The 15,781-nt window shown below is 41.0% G+C and overlaps 1 protein-coding gene across 4 annotated transcripts in view; it reads left to right on the forward strand.

Annotated features, from left to right (window-relative positions):
• Nucleotides 1-4,415, forward strand: part of LOC145440340 (uncharacterized) — a 36,395-nt gene extending 31,980 nt beyond the window's left edge. For 2 of the 4 annotated variants that reach the window (XM_080317912.1, XM_080317913.1), the window contains exons 4-6: nt 605-793; nt 2,516-2,626; nt 3,318-4,415. In XM_080317912.1, the coding sequence (XP_080174038.1) occupies nt 605-793; nt 2,516-2,626; nt 3,318-3,515 (498 nt within the window). In that variant the 3' untranslated portion in view covers nt 3,516-4,415. Of the gene's footprint in view, nt 1-604; nt 794-2,515; nt 3,032-3,317 lie in introns of all 4 variants that reach the window. The other 2 variants (XM_080317914.1, XM_080317911.1) reach the window with 2 other exon arrangements.
• The last annotated feature ends 11,366 nt before the right edge of the window (nt 4,416-15,781 follow it).

The following is a 15,781-nucleotide window of genomic DNA, read 5'->3' on the forward strand; positions in this document are numbered from 1 at the left end:
TCTATATCACTCGAGCAGAGTTGAAAGATTAGATTGAACCGGACCGGATTGAACTCAAAACTGAACAGTGAACACAATGAAATGGACTCGGACTCGAGTCAGAACACTTTGACTCGGAATCTACCCTCTACTCACTGACTTGGACTCGGACTTGACTCGGGGGTCAATTTAAAATGACTCGAATTGACTCGAGTCAAACTATAACAGTGAGATTTACTTGTGACTCGGTACCTTGTGACTTGGTTACAACCCTGCTTATTTGAAGCATATAATTTGGATTTGAAAAAAATCGAACATATCACTGTCACTATTGTGAATACTAATCAAGTCTATATGTCGAAAGAAATGTATGTGCTATAGTTCATACATTTGATATCATTACGTCCAAAAAGATTGACTGAAAATGGTGCGCATCAGTGCCTACATCTTCACATTGAAACAATTGGTATTATTCAATCACCGTTAGATTTCACAAATTAGATTAGAATTTGATTACTGGCATTTGGCTCTAATTAGTGTGCTTTGACAACTAAAAGATTCACCGCTACCTTTGCCTAACCCTTGAGTGTAAATCGAGGAATAAAATCCTACCGATTGTCTTCAGGATCCCCAAATACTGGCCGATTCTCACAAACTGCTCAACTGCGAGGGCAACTTCAGCCGATTGAAGCTGATTCATTACCCTGGCATCACTGGGGACGTCGTGCTCGAGGAGGGTCAGTTAAGGATCTCGGAGCACACTGATTTCGGCTCGCTGACGTTGCTCTTTCAAGATGACGTCGGTGGTCTGCAGGTGACTTGATAACAGGATCGTAATGACTCGAGTCACAGTTTTTCGGTGACTCGACTTGAGTTACTTTGGGTATTGACTTGATCTACACTCGAGTCATAGTGAATGATTTGACCAAGACTTTCGGCTCGATACATTCGATACCATTTTTTCATGTGACAGCCTTTCTCGATTATAGAGTTATGTAGCTGTTTAAATAAACAAGTTAAAAGTAAAAAATGAGTATATTATGAATAAGAGGCATTCGTTAACACCCAAGAGTTCTAGAGAACTGAACTGAATATGACTTGGAATATATTTTTTTATATATCGGCTTTCAATTAAATAAAAGGGCAAAAGAAAACAGGAAACAAAGGAACATCAAGATATCAGTTTTGGGCCCTTATCAAGCGCCTCCAGCGTGGGCGGTCGTGGGCGTCTTCGAGCGATAGCCCGCGTTGCGCTAGCTCGGTCTCTATTGTTGAGCGCCATGTGGTTCTATTCCAGCCACCTCTGCGCCATGGCTCTGTCGGAATGTGGTTGATGATGGCGGGGGCTGGTTGAGCGTCTTGATGCCGCACTAGATGACCGATTAAGCGTAAGCGTCGTTCAGCAGCCAGCAAACGGCATGGGACTGTTTTTGTGAGTTTGCGCAGAGCATTGGTGGATATGTGCTCCGGGTGGTGGATGCCGAGTGCGTAGCGGAGGAGTGCATCGTAGTTGGCGTTGAGTGTCTTAGCCAGCTTTTCTGTCAGCGTGAGTGCTTTTATTCCGTAAAGAAGAACCTGCTCGACAGTGGCACGGAAAATGCGGGTCTTGAGTTGAGGTGAGGCACTTGGGTGGAAGAGGCAATGTAGCCGTCTTGCCGCGCCCCAGGCCTTTGCTCGCCTCGCCGTCAGTGCTTTTCCAGAGTCCGCGACGTCAATACCGAGGTATATAAAACTCTTGACATTCTTGAGCCTGACTTCTCCCAGTTGAATTGGTGTCGCGTTCTCCGGCAGAGCTGGTATGGCCAGAACCTCAGTCTTCTTGGCATTGATCTGGAGGCCAATAAGAGCGGCGGTGGCCTCTAGTTGGTTGATGAGGCGCTGTGCCGACGCGGATGTCTAGTCTAGTCAGTCGCCGAGTGCAGACGTGTATCTCTCGCTCCGCTAGCTGATTGCTTGTAATGATTACGTACAGCTCGGACGTGCTGCGCAGTATAGGCAGTAAGCAGAGTAGACCAAGTCGCAAAGTACGACGAAGACTCTACTACCTCAAGTTACTGCGTACTCGCCGAGGGGTACAATATCAACAAAAAGACTGGGATCTGCCGGGCGGCGCCGGGGACCCGAAGCCTCAACCAAGATCCCTGAGGATTAGCCTAAAAGCAACAGTTGGAATAGAGAGTGAACACTATGGTTTGTACTTGTGCCCGACTCTCAATAGTATGAATCGACTTGACTCTAGTGAAATTATAAAAAGGAGATTGACATGAGAGTCGGAACCTTGTGACTTGGTTAGGCCCCTACAACCCTATGGTTGATGCTGAGCGAGAGATGATTTATATCGCACAAAAACGGGTAATGAAAAACGTTAACTGAGAAATCGAAAAAAATGTGCGATCATCGACATTTTGATGGCCGTAATTCAATATATCCATTGAAAATGTATTCTAAATTGGAGCGTTAAGTGAGACACTAGAGACAGTCGAACAGTCATATCGCTAACATTTAATAACTGTAATTATGCAATTTATTCTATCAGGTGCAAGGCTCGGATGGCGAATTTTTCGATGTACCCTTCATTCCCGAAACCATTCTGTTGAACGTCGGTGACATGATGGAGTTTTGGACTAGCGGAAGATTGAAGTCGACGGTAATTGCTATGATTTACACCAGGGGTCATCAACACGCGGCCCGCGAGGTCGTATTTTGCGGTCCGCGATATAATTTGAGATTTCGGAAAAACGCCATGCTGAAATGGATTTCAGTTATAAAATATTGTTGTTGTTGTTCTTGTTGTTGTTTCAAAATAAGCTATCCCCCTGCGCCCGACAACATAATTCATGACTAGCTGAAACGGCATTCCATCGAGGGAGAATCATCTGATATGAATGACGGTATTGCATGGACGTGCAATGGCTCAGACACTGCCAAGATGCTTCGCAAACGGCTAAGGGCTTCAAAAATTATCAAGCTTATGGAGGAGATAGTATTTCAGCTAACGTGTCCCGCTAGCCCCAATATCGACTTAGTCGCTGAAAAGAGTGGTCATTGTCAGGTATCGTGCGCACTGCGCAGCTCATAGTTCAAAATAAAATGGACTTTATAATCATGATATTTTTTATTGTTTCTGTACTTCTTTAATAAAGTATTACTTAGTTTGTAGTAACTATATGACCATCGCTCATGTTAGAGAGCACAGCGTCGTACTGACATGAAGTTTTAAATACGCCATTATAATCTTTCTATTATTACATAATTGATCTTTCCACATCATTCGTACTGCTGTGATAATCAACTCGTAGCCTCAATACCCAATCCTAAAAGTATACAAATTCTTCCAGGTTCATCGAGTCGTGATCCCGGAGGATCCGGTTCGTGCCAGTCGCGTGAGAAGATCGATAACATATTTCGCCAACGCTGATGAAGACGTTTTACTGACAAATCTACCGGCTAACGATTCTGTCCAAGAAGAGGCCCCAAAGGAGTGCTTGACCTCGAAGGAGTACTTTTTAAGGCGGTTCCAAAAATCTTATGCCTAAAACGGCAGACGTTCATCAACGAAACATTACTTTACCGTAGTATACAATTGAATAAGATCTTCATGTTGAAGTAACCTAGATATTTTCAGCTTGCCTGTATCCTAGTTCTCTACTATAGTTGCTGACAATTACCCGTGGCGAATGTAAGTCAACAATATTCGGCTTACATTTCAATATGAATATGGTAGGTTACTCAATCGTCCATTGAAATTAAGTACCTCCAAGAGTCTTTAGTTCTCCGGTATGTTTTAACTAATACTTGAGCAGTTATTGAAGTCAAGTTATTGAATTTTGAAGCTTCATATTTCAAAAGTAGATATACGCTATAGTTCACCTACCCAAGGGATGTTGCGGCAGACCAGCCTAAGATATATTTTCATATATTACACACACACATTACTTAAAATATTATATCACAATATATTACAGTTGTTTTGAGATGGATTAAGATCTAGAGTGGTCAAAGAAGTCAGCGTTGCTACTCGTGTAAAATTAAAAGACTTAAATTTCGACACAATTACTGGTAAAAGTAGCTATATCACAAAACTTCTTCAAGTGGAAGCAGGAGTAGTTTGAAAAGTATGCAAAACCGACTTGAAGTACTTTGAAAAGTAGAAGAACTTAGTTACTGACCTCCTCTGGGCACGGAAACTACCCCGAATTTTCTCGTATTAATATGGTTGGTATGAATTTAATAATTCCAACCAATTGCAACCAAATTTATAAATAGTATCTGCAATTTGTTGAATGCATGGTGTGATCGGACCAGTCGACCAAACCCAGATTTATATCGATCACACCATGACCTACACCGTTCAGTTCCTTTATTTTTATTTCATCCGCCAACGTTTTGTTTTTCTTTACGGTTGGTCAAATCAATAAATATTTCTCTCTATCTCTTACATCGTCATTTATGACATCTTAAAAATGGCACCAAGTGTACTTTAATTAACGACTGCCATGAGTGGACTATCTCATATGACAAATGTGCCTTAGACGGGGAGGCACGAAGTGCTAATTGACGCCACTACTGAACCGCGATCTGACATATCAACCTCGAGTATCGACATGTGCGTCATTCATTTCATCACTATTCGTTTATGTCATCCCTTATTTCTTGCCATCCAGTTTTCATGACTCTTATTGCCCCCTATGTACATCGCTTAGGTTTGGGTGGGTGTCTGATTTGAAAGACTTCTCCATCGTTTCCTAATTTGTCATTGTATTGCAGTCGTGGTGTTTGAAGTGATGAAATTATTAATAAACTTATGCAGATAGTGTTCCACGGTGCATTTAAAACAGCAGAAACTCCAAAAACGGCAGTCCGTATTCTTGTTAATTTCAAGACTCATCTCGGAAGTCGACAGGCCAATGCTTAGGATGTACTGTACGGGTACGATTGTTATATCATAGGATAGGGTAGGGGTGGTCAATTTTTTGACCAAAAATCCGCATGGGGTTTTCCAGGCCATGGCGCCGGCCAACTGAGGATTGATGACCTTTCGTTTAGAGCTAGATTGAATAGTATATTCATATTGAAATGAACCCGAATATTTTCGGCTGACACTCGTCAGGGGTAATCGTCAGCAACTAGTAGAGAATTGGAAAGAACATTGTATATCAACAGTCGTATCACAAAATATTACGTCACCAGCATGAAATTTCGAATGAGAGAACGTTCAATGTACTATTTTTAGGTGATACACGAACTCCTTTTGATGACAGAGTTTTGGTTGGTGTATTTTGATAAAAGTTGATTCCAAGGCACACAAATGGAATTGTGAACGACCTCGACCTACGATTCGAAATCGGTCGTCTCGATAATTATTCGCACAAATCGGATTATCCAACAGATGTTTGCCGATGGCAGAATTAATGGCCTTTGATCGATCAGCATCAATCTTAAGTGGATGAGTTAAGGGTGAGCTTTTCACATCGCGTGACGCACGTGTTCTGATAAATCTGGGGACATGTTGGTTTATGCGGTCCTGCAGACGTCTTGACGTTCTTCCCACGTAGCCACAATCACAGTGGCACCTATATTCGTACACTACATTACTTTGTTGAAGTGCAGGAAGCACGTCTTTGCGTGTTGAAGGGAGCAGTTGTGTTGTTGTAAAAATCACATTGGTTTTGACTGTATCGTAACATTTACCGACAGCAGAAATCAATTGTTTTTCAAAGCGGGTGGAAATGGGGCCAATCCAAGGTAAATGGATATAAACATCTTTTATTGTTCGTGCGGTGGGCTCTGCTCGTTTTTCTGCGTTGAATTGCGTTAATTTCCTCTCCATGCCGCGGCTGATGACGTGTTCAGGGTAACCGTTATCAAGTAAGATTTTTCGGATGTAGTCAAGTTCTAAACTCAGTTTGTTACCCGAACATATCATCAACGCTCTATGCACGAGTGTGCCTATGAGGTTAATTTTTCTGCGCCGAGGACTAAATGAATTCCAGCGGAGGTATTGGCCTGTGAATGTCGGTTTTCTGAAAACAGACGTTTCAAATTTGTTGGTATTGCGCTTTTCCACTAATACGTCCAGAAATGATAACGCTCAAACTCGCTTCACCCGGCCTTGCAATTCACAATAGAAAAAGAACGCAATAACTCGTTATCGATCAAAGGCCATTAATTCTGCCATCGGCAAACATCTGTTGGATAATCCGATTTGTGCGAATAATTATCGAGACGACCGATTTCGAATCGTAGGTCGAGGTCGTTCACAATTCCATTTGTGTGCCTTGGAATCAACTTTTATCAAAATACACCAACCAAAACTCTGTCAACAAAAGGAGTTCGTGTATCACCTAAAAATAGTACATTGAACGTTCTCTCATTCGAAATTTCATGCTGGTGACGTAATATTTTGTGATACGACTGTTGATATACAATGTTCTTTCCAATTCTCTACTAGTTGCTGACGATTACCCCTGACGAGTGTCAGCCGAAAATATTCGGGTTCATTTCAATATGAATATACTATTTAATTGTATATTGAAGTTCTGTACCTCCAAGAAGCTCTTCAGAGCTAGATTGGGAAACGTTGGCTTTGGTTGGCTCGGCTCAGAAGATTTGTCATATCGAATCGAGCCTCCCGTCAACCTTGCATATCGCATTTCACTGTGCTTCATTTTTGTTGTGTGATGTTGGTTTGTAACGTAGTCGTAGACGATATGTCCCTCGCAAGACATATGTTACTGCGCACCAAAATCGTCAACATTTTTGTCATGATGAATTAGTGTGCAACAGCACATTCATATACCATCTGCACGAAAATACTTCATTTACCGAATCAATTCGATCAACAATGTCAGAACTTGCTTATATTGCATGCATAGTTCCGGTCACATTTAAACCGCGGGGCTCAGATTGCAATGACAGTGTACTAAGAGCATGTACACTACAGGTTTAGGCCAACACGCGTCGATTATATTAGGTCAAAATTTCAGCCCTGACGACCCTTATTGGAGCTTACTCGCGGAGTCGCATGCTTGCCAACATTATATATATCGGTGTGTCCTGGCTCGAGGCTGGCTGGAGCCGAAATGGTCTTCCCGCGTGCTGCGGACCACGAGACTGAACGATCCCAACAGTCTCAAGTGATACCGGGCTATTCCGTTTTCTCGTAATTTCGAATACAGTTAGACTCCATTCTGAATATTCGACGTATGTATCAATTTTTCGGGAAGGTTAGGCCCACTAAAAGCATCAAAACTAGTGACACAAAAGTCGTAAAAAAGTGCAAAGCAAATCAATCAGCCGCGAAATACAAAAAATTTGGAAAATGTGAGGGGAATAGGACATTGTATATTTCTGTTCTTGATCGCGGCAAGGTCCTTAGTCAGTGACTAATAGTCACCCCTGGATACGCCAATGCGTCAAAATCCCAAATTTCGCCGTTGTGCTAACCAAAGATTTGGTTGACCTTACAAGTTCACAATAAATTACGTCAGCAATTCATTTTTTTTTTTGAAAAAAGGCCGAGATCGAGCAATTTTAGGCTGTACCTGGCATTATATCGACGAGCGTTGGGTGTTACCGTTTCTGTTCTTTCATAATTGCGATTACAGTTGGAGTCATATCTGTACATTATAAGTATTGAAAAGTCATATACGGGATGCGGCACGTACGGTCCCGCTCTTTCCCTCCCACTGCCCTAGCTGCCACGTATTACCAGAGTAATTTAGAAATTTCCACAGAAACCAATGTCGGTAAAATCTTACAACGACATCATGAACCAATTTGTGCAACGCAAAGGTCGACACGATATCATGACCGAGCCATATTCTCGTAACCACATCTCCGAGAAGCTATATAGTAGGCCTACCCAAAAACCTTGGATATGTGCTGTACAAATATCCACAGGATATCGCGCAAGGATTGCGAGATCACGCAAAGAGATTTTTGATGCAAGAAATTCCATACAAGTAGGGTTGCATTTAAAACAAAAATCGATTTAAAACAAACATGTTTAAATCAGGGACCTTGTTTAAAAGATGTTTTTTTATAGTCATGACGTCACAAATATTGTATTGTGATGTCACATTGCATTGTATGTGCGTACATTGTCATACATCGCATGTACATTGTATACATTATACAGCATTAAAACAGTGATGTGACGGTACTTCGCTAGTTAATATCAAGCCATGCAGTCCAAACAATGGCGCGATTTGTTCAGATATGTAACTGCAGAAATGAGCGCATGTCGCGACTTCATCAGCAGAAATCTACTTTTACCCGATATACCCAATGGCTTCTAATTCGATATTGGTGCGCTCGTTACCAGTCCGTCCGTTATCGACCAAGTTTAGTGGAGTATAGAAGGTTCCCCCTCAAACATATCGAATAAACTCGAAATTAGTGCCACTGTGTGGTGGTTCATCAATATTTGAGAACTTATTTCAACGTCGTGCACTGTACGTACAATGTACAAGTCAGTAACCAATTATACTGCAAGCTCGCAAGTGACACTGCGCGGTGGCAATTCAAGAATACGAGTGTATCAAGCAGAAAAGAATGAATACACAAAAGTGATGATTAGAAATTGGAAAGAGCACATCCAATCACTAATAGCTCTATTATATTCAACACCAGGGCAGAGTTTGGACACCGCATTGTCTAGCTCGCATTGCGGCAATTATTGGCTATGCGGACTACAATAGCGATCTGGGCTGCTTTGATGCATTTACCTATTTACGTTATATCTGTTATACAGTAATTACGGAGTAAGCGCAGCAAATCCAGACTAACCAGGTTTGGCGCATTTGTTTGTGGATGAACAATTAAACATGGTTACTCGTTAGTTAGAAAAGGTGGTACCAACGAGGCAACATTTCTCAATTTTTTGAACGATTATCGTAAAATTATGTGAATTCAGCCATCAGTAAAAGCATAGCATATGAAATACACCGGAGCCGGAGCTACTGTTCATAGAACCGGCTCCAGCTCCGGCTCCGGTTCCTCTTTAAATCTATATTGAGCTCCGGCTCCGCTGAAAATGCACGGCTCCGGGGCTCCGGCTCCAAAGCTCTGGACTATATCAGGTGCATATCGTCCGTAGGCTCGCACTTCATGTTTTATCGAGAGTATTCACACAATTACGGCATAATTTTAGACAACGTTCCGCAAAAAAAACATTTTTTAAAGCCATTTGTTTAAAATACGTTTGTTTTGAATGCTACCCTACATACAAGCAATCAAACATTACATACCCACGTTAGAATATCGCTCTGATGAGGTCGCGACTCAAATTCAACTAATTGCGACCCATACTTTTTAAGAACCCCTGCCGTAAAACATACCATAGTAACATAAGAAATGCAAACTCAGATTAGAGGACCATAGAATAGGTCGATAACTGGCAGTTCAAAGTGGCGTTTAAAGTAGACAATTTGTAACGATTAAGATAATGTATTGGGACGCGAACTGTGCGTTGATCTGATATTCTTCAGCGTGTGGTCAGTGTCACAAAATATGCCACTGTCGCACGTTTTTTAATTTCGCATATGCAGGGGTTAATTTAAAAATCAATAACCTTGCGGGTTCGAAAATCGAAAAGTTGGCTCAAGCAACAGAGAAATGACATAACGACCATCACAGCGTATGAAAATGGAGCTTTGACGGATAAACTCTTTTGCCTTTGGTACATATATTCGGGTCCACCAAGCTATTCTTACAGATCCAACATATCCTTTTCTCATATCGCGGTGAGTTTGCTTAATGATATCATTAATTCTTTTATCTTGGAAAGCAAAAGCGTAATTTCAATAAAGTACTTTGGCATTAGCCGTTTACTTTGTATCTGGGTAAATGTTTTAAAATGGAATATTCTATTAGGAAATTCGCTACCATTGTCAGCATTCACTATCAGCAATGTGTGAGTTCATGCGGACTGCTGGATCGTGAAGTCAATATAAAGTTCGTGTTTAGTGTTCCGTAAAGCCACAGTCACGCCAATCTGTCGGCACTTTGTACATTGGAAGTGCAACTAGAACAGACAAATATAGAGTGAAATCATCAGCAGAAATCAGGAGAAATTGCGTTTCGTGAAGGCCGCGCGCGATACCGTGATTATGAGTACGGCTATAGAGGAAGGTGTGTTTGCTTATGTTCACAATATGATCAGTCCACGGTTAAGAGTTAGTGTTAATATGGTTGGGGGCGGGGATCCTAATTATTCTAACCCACAACCCTAAGGATCCCAGTCCCCAACCCCAACTCCAACACTAATCATACTAGCCCCCAATCCTAATGACCCCACTACCCTGTACGAGTTTAATATTGGTGCTCGACTTGTAATGGTCTTTTGCACCAGATCTATGCTAAGAGGATTCTACAATGTTTTATATAGCTAAATATCTCGATTCTCGACCAATGAGAAGGACATATCCCGATCAGAGTGACCATGGTGAAAGGATTGACCAGTAATGTAGGGGAGATGTGGTACCGATGGATCAAAAATTACAAAATGATCTCTGGCCTTCAAATCTGCAGCCGAGAATAGCAGATCTTTTGCTGTCTCAACACTTCGATACAAGCTCCACCTATCACGGACATTTACATGAATATCCGCCTTTTCAAAAAATATTTATAAACGTTTAAAATTTTTTGCTCGAACGTGTCATCGGTCCCCACCCGGTGGGTCCAAAGGCACACGACCATGGGACCTATGAGACATATGCTCAAAAACTCTAATTTGTTAATTTGTTTTGTTGTGTACTATAAGCTAAGCTACAGCAAGCCAATGAAGAATGTTTCGTCGCGACCTTCAAGAATAAAATAGATTATATCAACTCAAATGTTGGCATAAAATCATGTTTTGATTTACGCCCAAACTTACAAAATTAATGCCACATACATATTATCCACAAATCGACATTTTGACTTTTAAATACCTCATAATAGCGATAAAACACCACAGGTAACTATGATTTACAGCCTATATATATGTAGGCGAATTTCTGTTGTTACGTGATTAGTTGGTCCATCTATTTTACTTGATTTGGCTATGGTGTCATAGGTCCCCCACCCCATAAATAATGAAATTGAATTTAAAATAGTCCACTCGATGATGGTTTTGAATCAAAATATATGTGCCATTATATACCCTGATACAAGCCCTATACTTCACATCAATAATTATGACGGGTTTGTTAGTCTGAAAGGTGATATAGAAAAATGAAAATGTCGATCCAAATTTACTTTACACCCCCTAAAACGTAAAGCATTCGTCACAGACCCCATAACTCACGCAGGTCGAATTTTTTTGCATGTGAGGAAAGATTCTGTCAGCATGTAATTGTAGACAAATTCACGGAATGTAATCATGGAATTATCATGAAGTATTTTCGGTCCCAGTGATCCATCCGTACCACATCTCCCCTATTTAACCGGAAAGGAATGGTGTCCGTCTCGGAAAGTCTAAATAAGGAATGTTGTAAAATAAAATAAGACCAGTTACACTACATCTAAGATAACTAGGTATTTTTCGATCATATCTATTTCGTAGCGCTTTTTTTGAAAATTTTGCCGGTCACACGGTATTTCCGATGAATTTCGCATCCGCTAGTGTGCGCACTGGGCAGACTTGGGCTAATAGTTTTGGATGCTGGGGCGGTTTCAAGGCTTCCACGACGTGAAAAGAGCACCAAATTCCGAAACAATAATTCTTGATGATAACTGGTAGTAGCAAGGAGCGCATAATTTCAGTATTTGAAAAAAAAAAGTCTTTTACTGCTCGATTTCAATCGTCACAATTAACACTTCATTCGGATTCAAGTAGCCTACTCGAGCCGCTGTTCCTAACCCTAATACTGAGATCACATCGCCTAGTCGTAGTGCTGTGTACCTGTGGTGACTCTATGCTTATTGACCGCATTTATGCTACATTACAAAACTTGCCGGTTGGAATACGTAGGCTGCTATCATTGGCACCAAAACCGCAATTGCATTTCATAATATACTGGTCATCGTGTGCAGTGCATGCGCATTACGTATGCATGACCGTGACCGAGTGCGACCTGAAAAAGGGTGTTTCTGCAGAATAAAGACTGTATAATATGCATACCAGTCTATAGATGAGTTTGAACTACAAGCGAATAAGTGACTATTGTACGTACATATTCCGTGCACATATACAAGTGTATATACACGTGAACTTTCATGCGTTTGAATTTGAACTGAATTTGAACTTCCTGAACTTGAATCGGAGCTTCCGCAGTACGTAAGATTCCAAAGACAGTATGGCACTTCATCTGTGTACCTATAATGCCTTCTTGAACTACAGATATATTTCTACAATGAAGGGCCGGAATTACATTTTATGACATAACGACGTGACGCCATTTCTAATCACGAATACATCTAGTTATGTTTCCTGACGCTTACGTGTCGTGTGGAGATAGTAACAATTTCAATCCGGATTTATTCAACAGTATACCGTGATGATGTTTATCGTGAAAGTCGGTGCATTCGGTAAAATCGATGATATTTTAATCCAAGTCCTGATGGATTGAATATGCGAAATAATTGATGTGCGGGCGCCGAACTGTTTCCTTTATTTCTTGTTAATTACTTTGCTTCTCCGACCGTAATCCCACGAGTGCCAAGAGAACTGAGCGTATATAACGCTTTCTCTTAATGTAGAGCTTGTTGTATTCGTGAACGGGGCGTATAGCCAGAAGACCAAAAGCGCGAATGCGCCCGCCAAATTTTCGATTTGGAAATGGGTCATCCGGATTCACTATTCCTCAATCGATTTTCTTAGGGCTCACCGTTTCTTAACATCCTTGTTGCTATAGGTCAGAGGTCTCAAACTCAAATGTGCTCGCGGGCCAGTTTTCCCGTTTGGACGACGCCACGGGCCGCAGCACTTATAGGGGTATTCTATATCTTTCCAAGTAGCCCTGCCCTATTTGCCGGGAATGAATTGTCCTATTGAAAGTGAGCCGATCCAAAAGACTGACAGTAAACACATATCGTCAAAATGTGATTTACTCTTGTATCAATTTAGGCCTATGGCACGAAAAGAATCATCACATTTATAACTATATGAATAGAATTGTTGTTGTACTTGATAGATATTAATTATAAGATATATACACCATATGTGCGGACAAATGTATCATGCCATCATAAAATCTATCGGGTGATAGTTTTTGCAGCTACTATGAATATTTTGAATTTAGCAGATTGATAGGCTTATAGAGACTGATCTGATATCAAAACATTTTTAGGATGAGCATTGTAATTCAAATCCAGGATTCGGGTGTATTTCTGATATGAAGGCTATTAATCTCATGGTCAAAATCTTCAAATACAGGAGGAGAAAAAATATAAATATAATATAAATAAATTAATGCATGTGTCTCACTGATTGAAATGTCGGAACGCCGAACGCCTCATTGTTGTTACATCGTTGGAGCGTACCACTGCGGTACTCGGTACCTTGACGGGGCTTTAACAACACGGTTTAGCGACCAAAGATGTAACTAACAGATTGCCAATGGTTGCCATAACTACTAGGGATGGTGTGAACCTCTGAAAGGCTCAGGTTCGTGTGAACGCGAACCTTTTTGAAAGGTTCTGTGTGAACACGAACGCGAACCTCATGACGTCACATGACGTCATATTGCTAAAATTCCAGTCCTATGTTTTCACGACTCGGGCCACATAATGCCACAATACTGAAGTACATATTAGCGTTTTAAACGTCGCCAAATTTATCAACTGAGGCAATTAATCATAAAATAATCCCATAAATTAAATATCTTCCGACGCTTTACCATCAATTTCGACGAGGACTTGCCAGGGAATATAAGCTTACGACCTAAAAGTTTAGGCCAGACCGGACAATGCATTCGGTGTCTGATTATTGCTACATTGATATTGAGCAGAGTGTAAAACGGGTTTCTATACTTGCTCTTGAAATTTTACTACAAGTTATACAGCTGTAGCCAATCACACAGATTTGGTTCCAATGATACAGTAAACCTGCTATATTTGTTGCATCAGAAAACGATATCAATCTCATTTATTGGTCGGGTAAGCATAATTCGCTAACTACATGTAGTGTATTTCGCTCTTGATGTCGTGTGATTGCGGGCTAATATCGCAGCAGAGAGTCACTAAATTTTCACAACCGGAAAGCTGGATATTTCGAGTAAACTTTTATAACAAAGCAAGAAAAGTTTTTGAGACTGTCAACGTTCATGCTCGTTTTGTGTTGATTTTTGATGCTACCAACATCATGCACATAGAGTGGCCCGCAGTTGAAATGCAATAAATTCTAACCAAAGATGTATTCATGAAATGAAAATTGTAATATATGAAAAAGGTTCACAGTGCAGAACCTACCAAGGTTCTGTTGTGAACGCGAACCTCTAAATTTCTGAGGTTCACATACAGAACGCGAACGTGAACCTCAAGTTCACACCATCCCTAATAACTACTTGCTTAGTTAGCGAAAAACCAAGCTGCTACCTTTCGATCTATTACTATTCCCCTGATACGCGATTAGTTTGTTGCGTCCATGGTTCTAACAAATTCACGGCATTCCGAGTCACTCCGAGTCCACTCGAGTCTTTTTCATTTTGCCATCGAGTTAGCCTGAGTCTGACTAATTCTAAGAATTCGCGTCCAAGTCGAACTCACACATTTCAGTCACGAATCGTCTAAGGGTCGGGTTTTGTCATCATGAATTGGAAATGTGGCGAAATAGTGAATCTTCCCCTACATGGTAGCGTTTGCAATAGATGTGATAGTTTGATGAATAGTTTCAGGCTTTTGGAGCAATTTAAGAGGGAATTTTGACTTTATAACCTGAAAAGATATATGTGACACTTATATATTGTCAAATTATTAAAATTCTAAAATGTCGTCGCGGGCCGCATGCGGCCCGCGGGTCACGTGTTCGAGACCTCTGCTATAGGTGTACTCCCGTTCCTAAATATATACTAATATATATGACCAAGTTGACGTACATGATTCTTAAGTCAAACTTATCCGATAAAATAGTAGGTCTGTGGGAAGTCAGTAATTCCTCGCCATCTGTTTATTTATTTTTCATACCAATATGCTCCAAAGTTGATCTGAGATCAGGCAATACTGAATTATGTAGAGTTATAACGGCCGTGACGTAGCGTGGCGAACGATAACTTCGCCAAACGGTTTAGGCAAAGACTTGATACGATTTCGATACTCAACTTAGGTTTTATTGGTTTAGTTTAGAGCCCAACTAGACGGGGCGATTCAAACACCATTACTGTCTCCTCAATGACTCCCACGAGCTCACTGATTAACCTGTAGTAATACCATTTACACGAGACTCTCCGAGTTCAGTGTCGGCGAGTTTATATAGTTACATGACCAGGTAAGTGCATATACTGCATATGCGCTCGTGTTTCGATTGGAGATGCTCGACATCATTGTGAGCTGATTTCTTGCGAATTGCAAAGATTACTGTGATGCCTACGGATATTATCCACTGAATTGAATTAAGTTTGGACTTCGAGTAACCTTGTATTACAACGTTACATGATAGCCTATCTATATCATGATATCCCTCAGTGAAATAAGAGCAATTTCTCAGTATGGCGATTCGAATTTGGCTGCACCGTTTTGATTGCCACGATATCAAAGATTAATCTTCGTTCACCTGGAGTACAGCAGGCTCGAATCACGTCGATAGCTCATCGATTTCTGGCGTTGTGGGAGCACTTCTCGCCTATGAGGGATTGAGTAACTTCTGATCCGAACTTGATCT

The sequence above is a fragment of the Botryllus schlosseri genome, chromosome 6 (genome assembly GCF_051294905.1).
Source record: "Botryllus schlosseri isolate E-star chromosome 6, Bs_hap1, whole genome shotgun sequence".
Taxonomy (NCBI): Eukaryota; Metazoa; Chordata; class Ascidiacea; order Stolidobranchia; family Styelidae; genus Botryllus; species Botryllus schlosseri.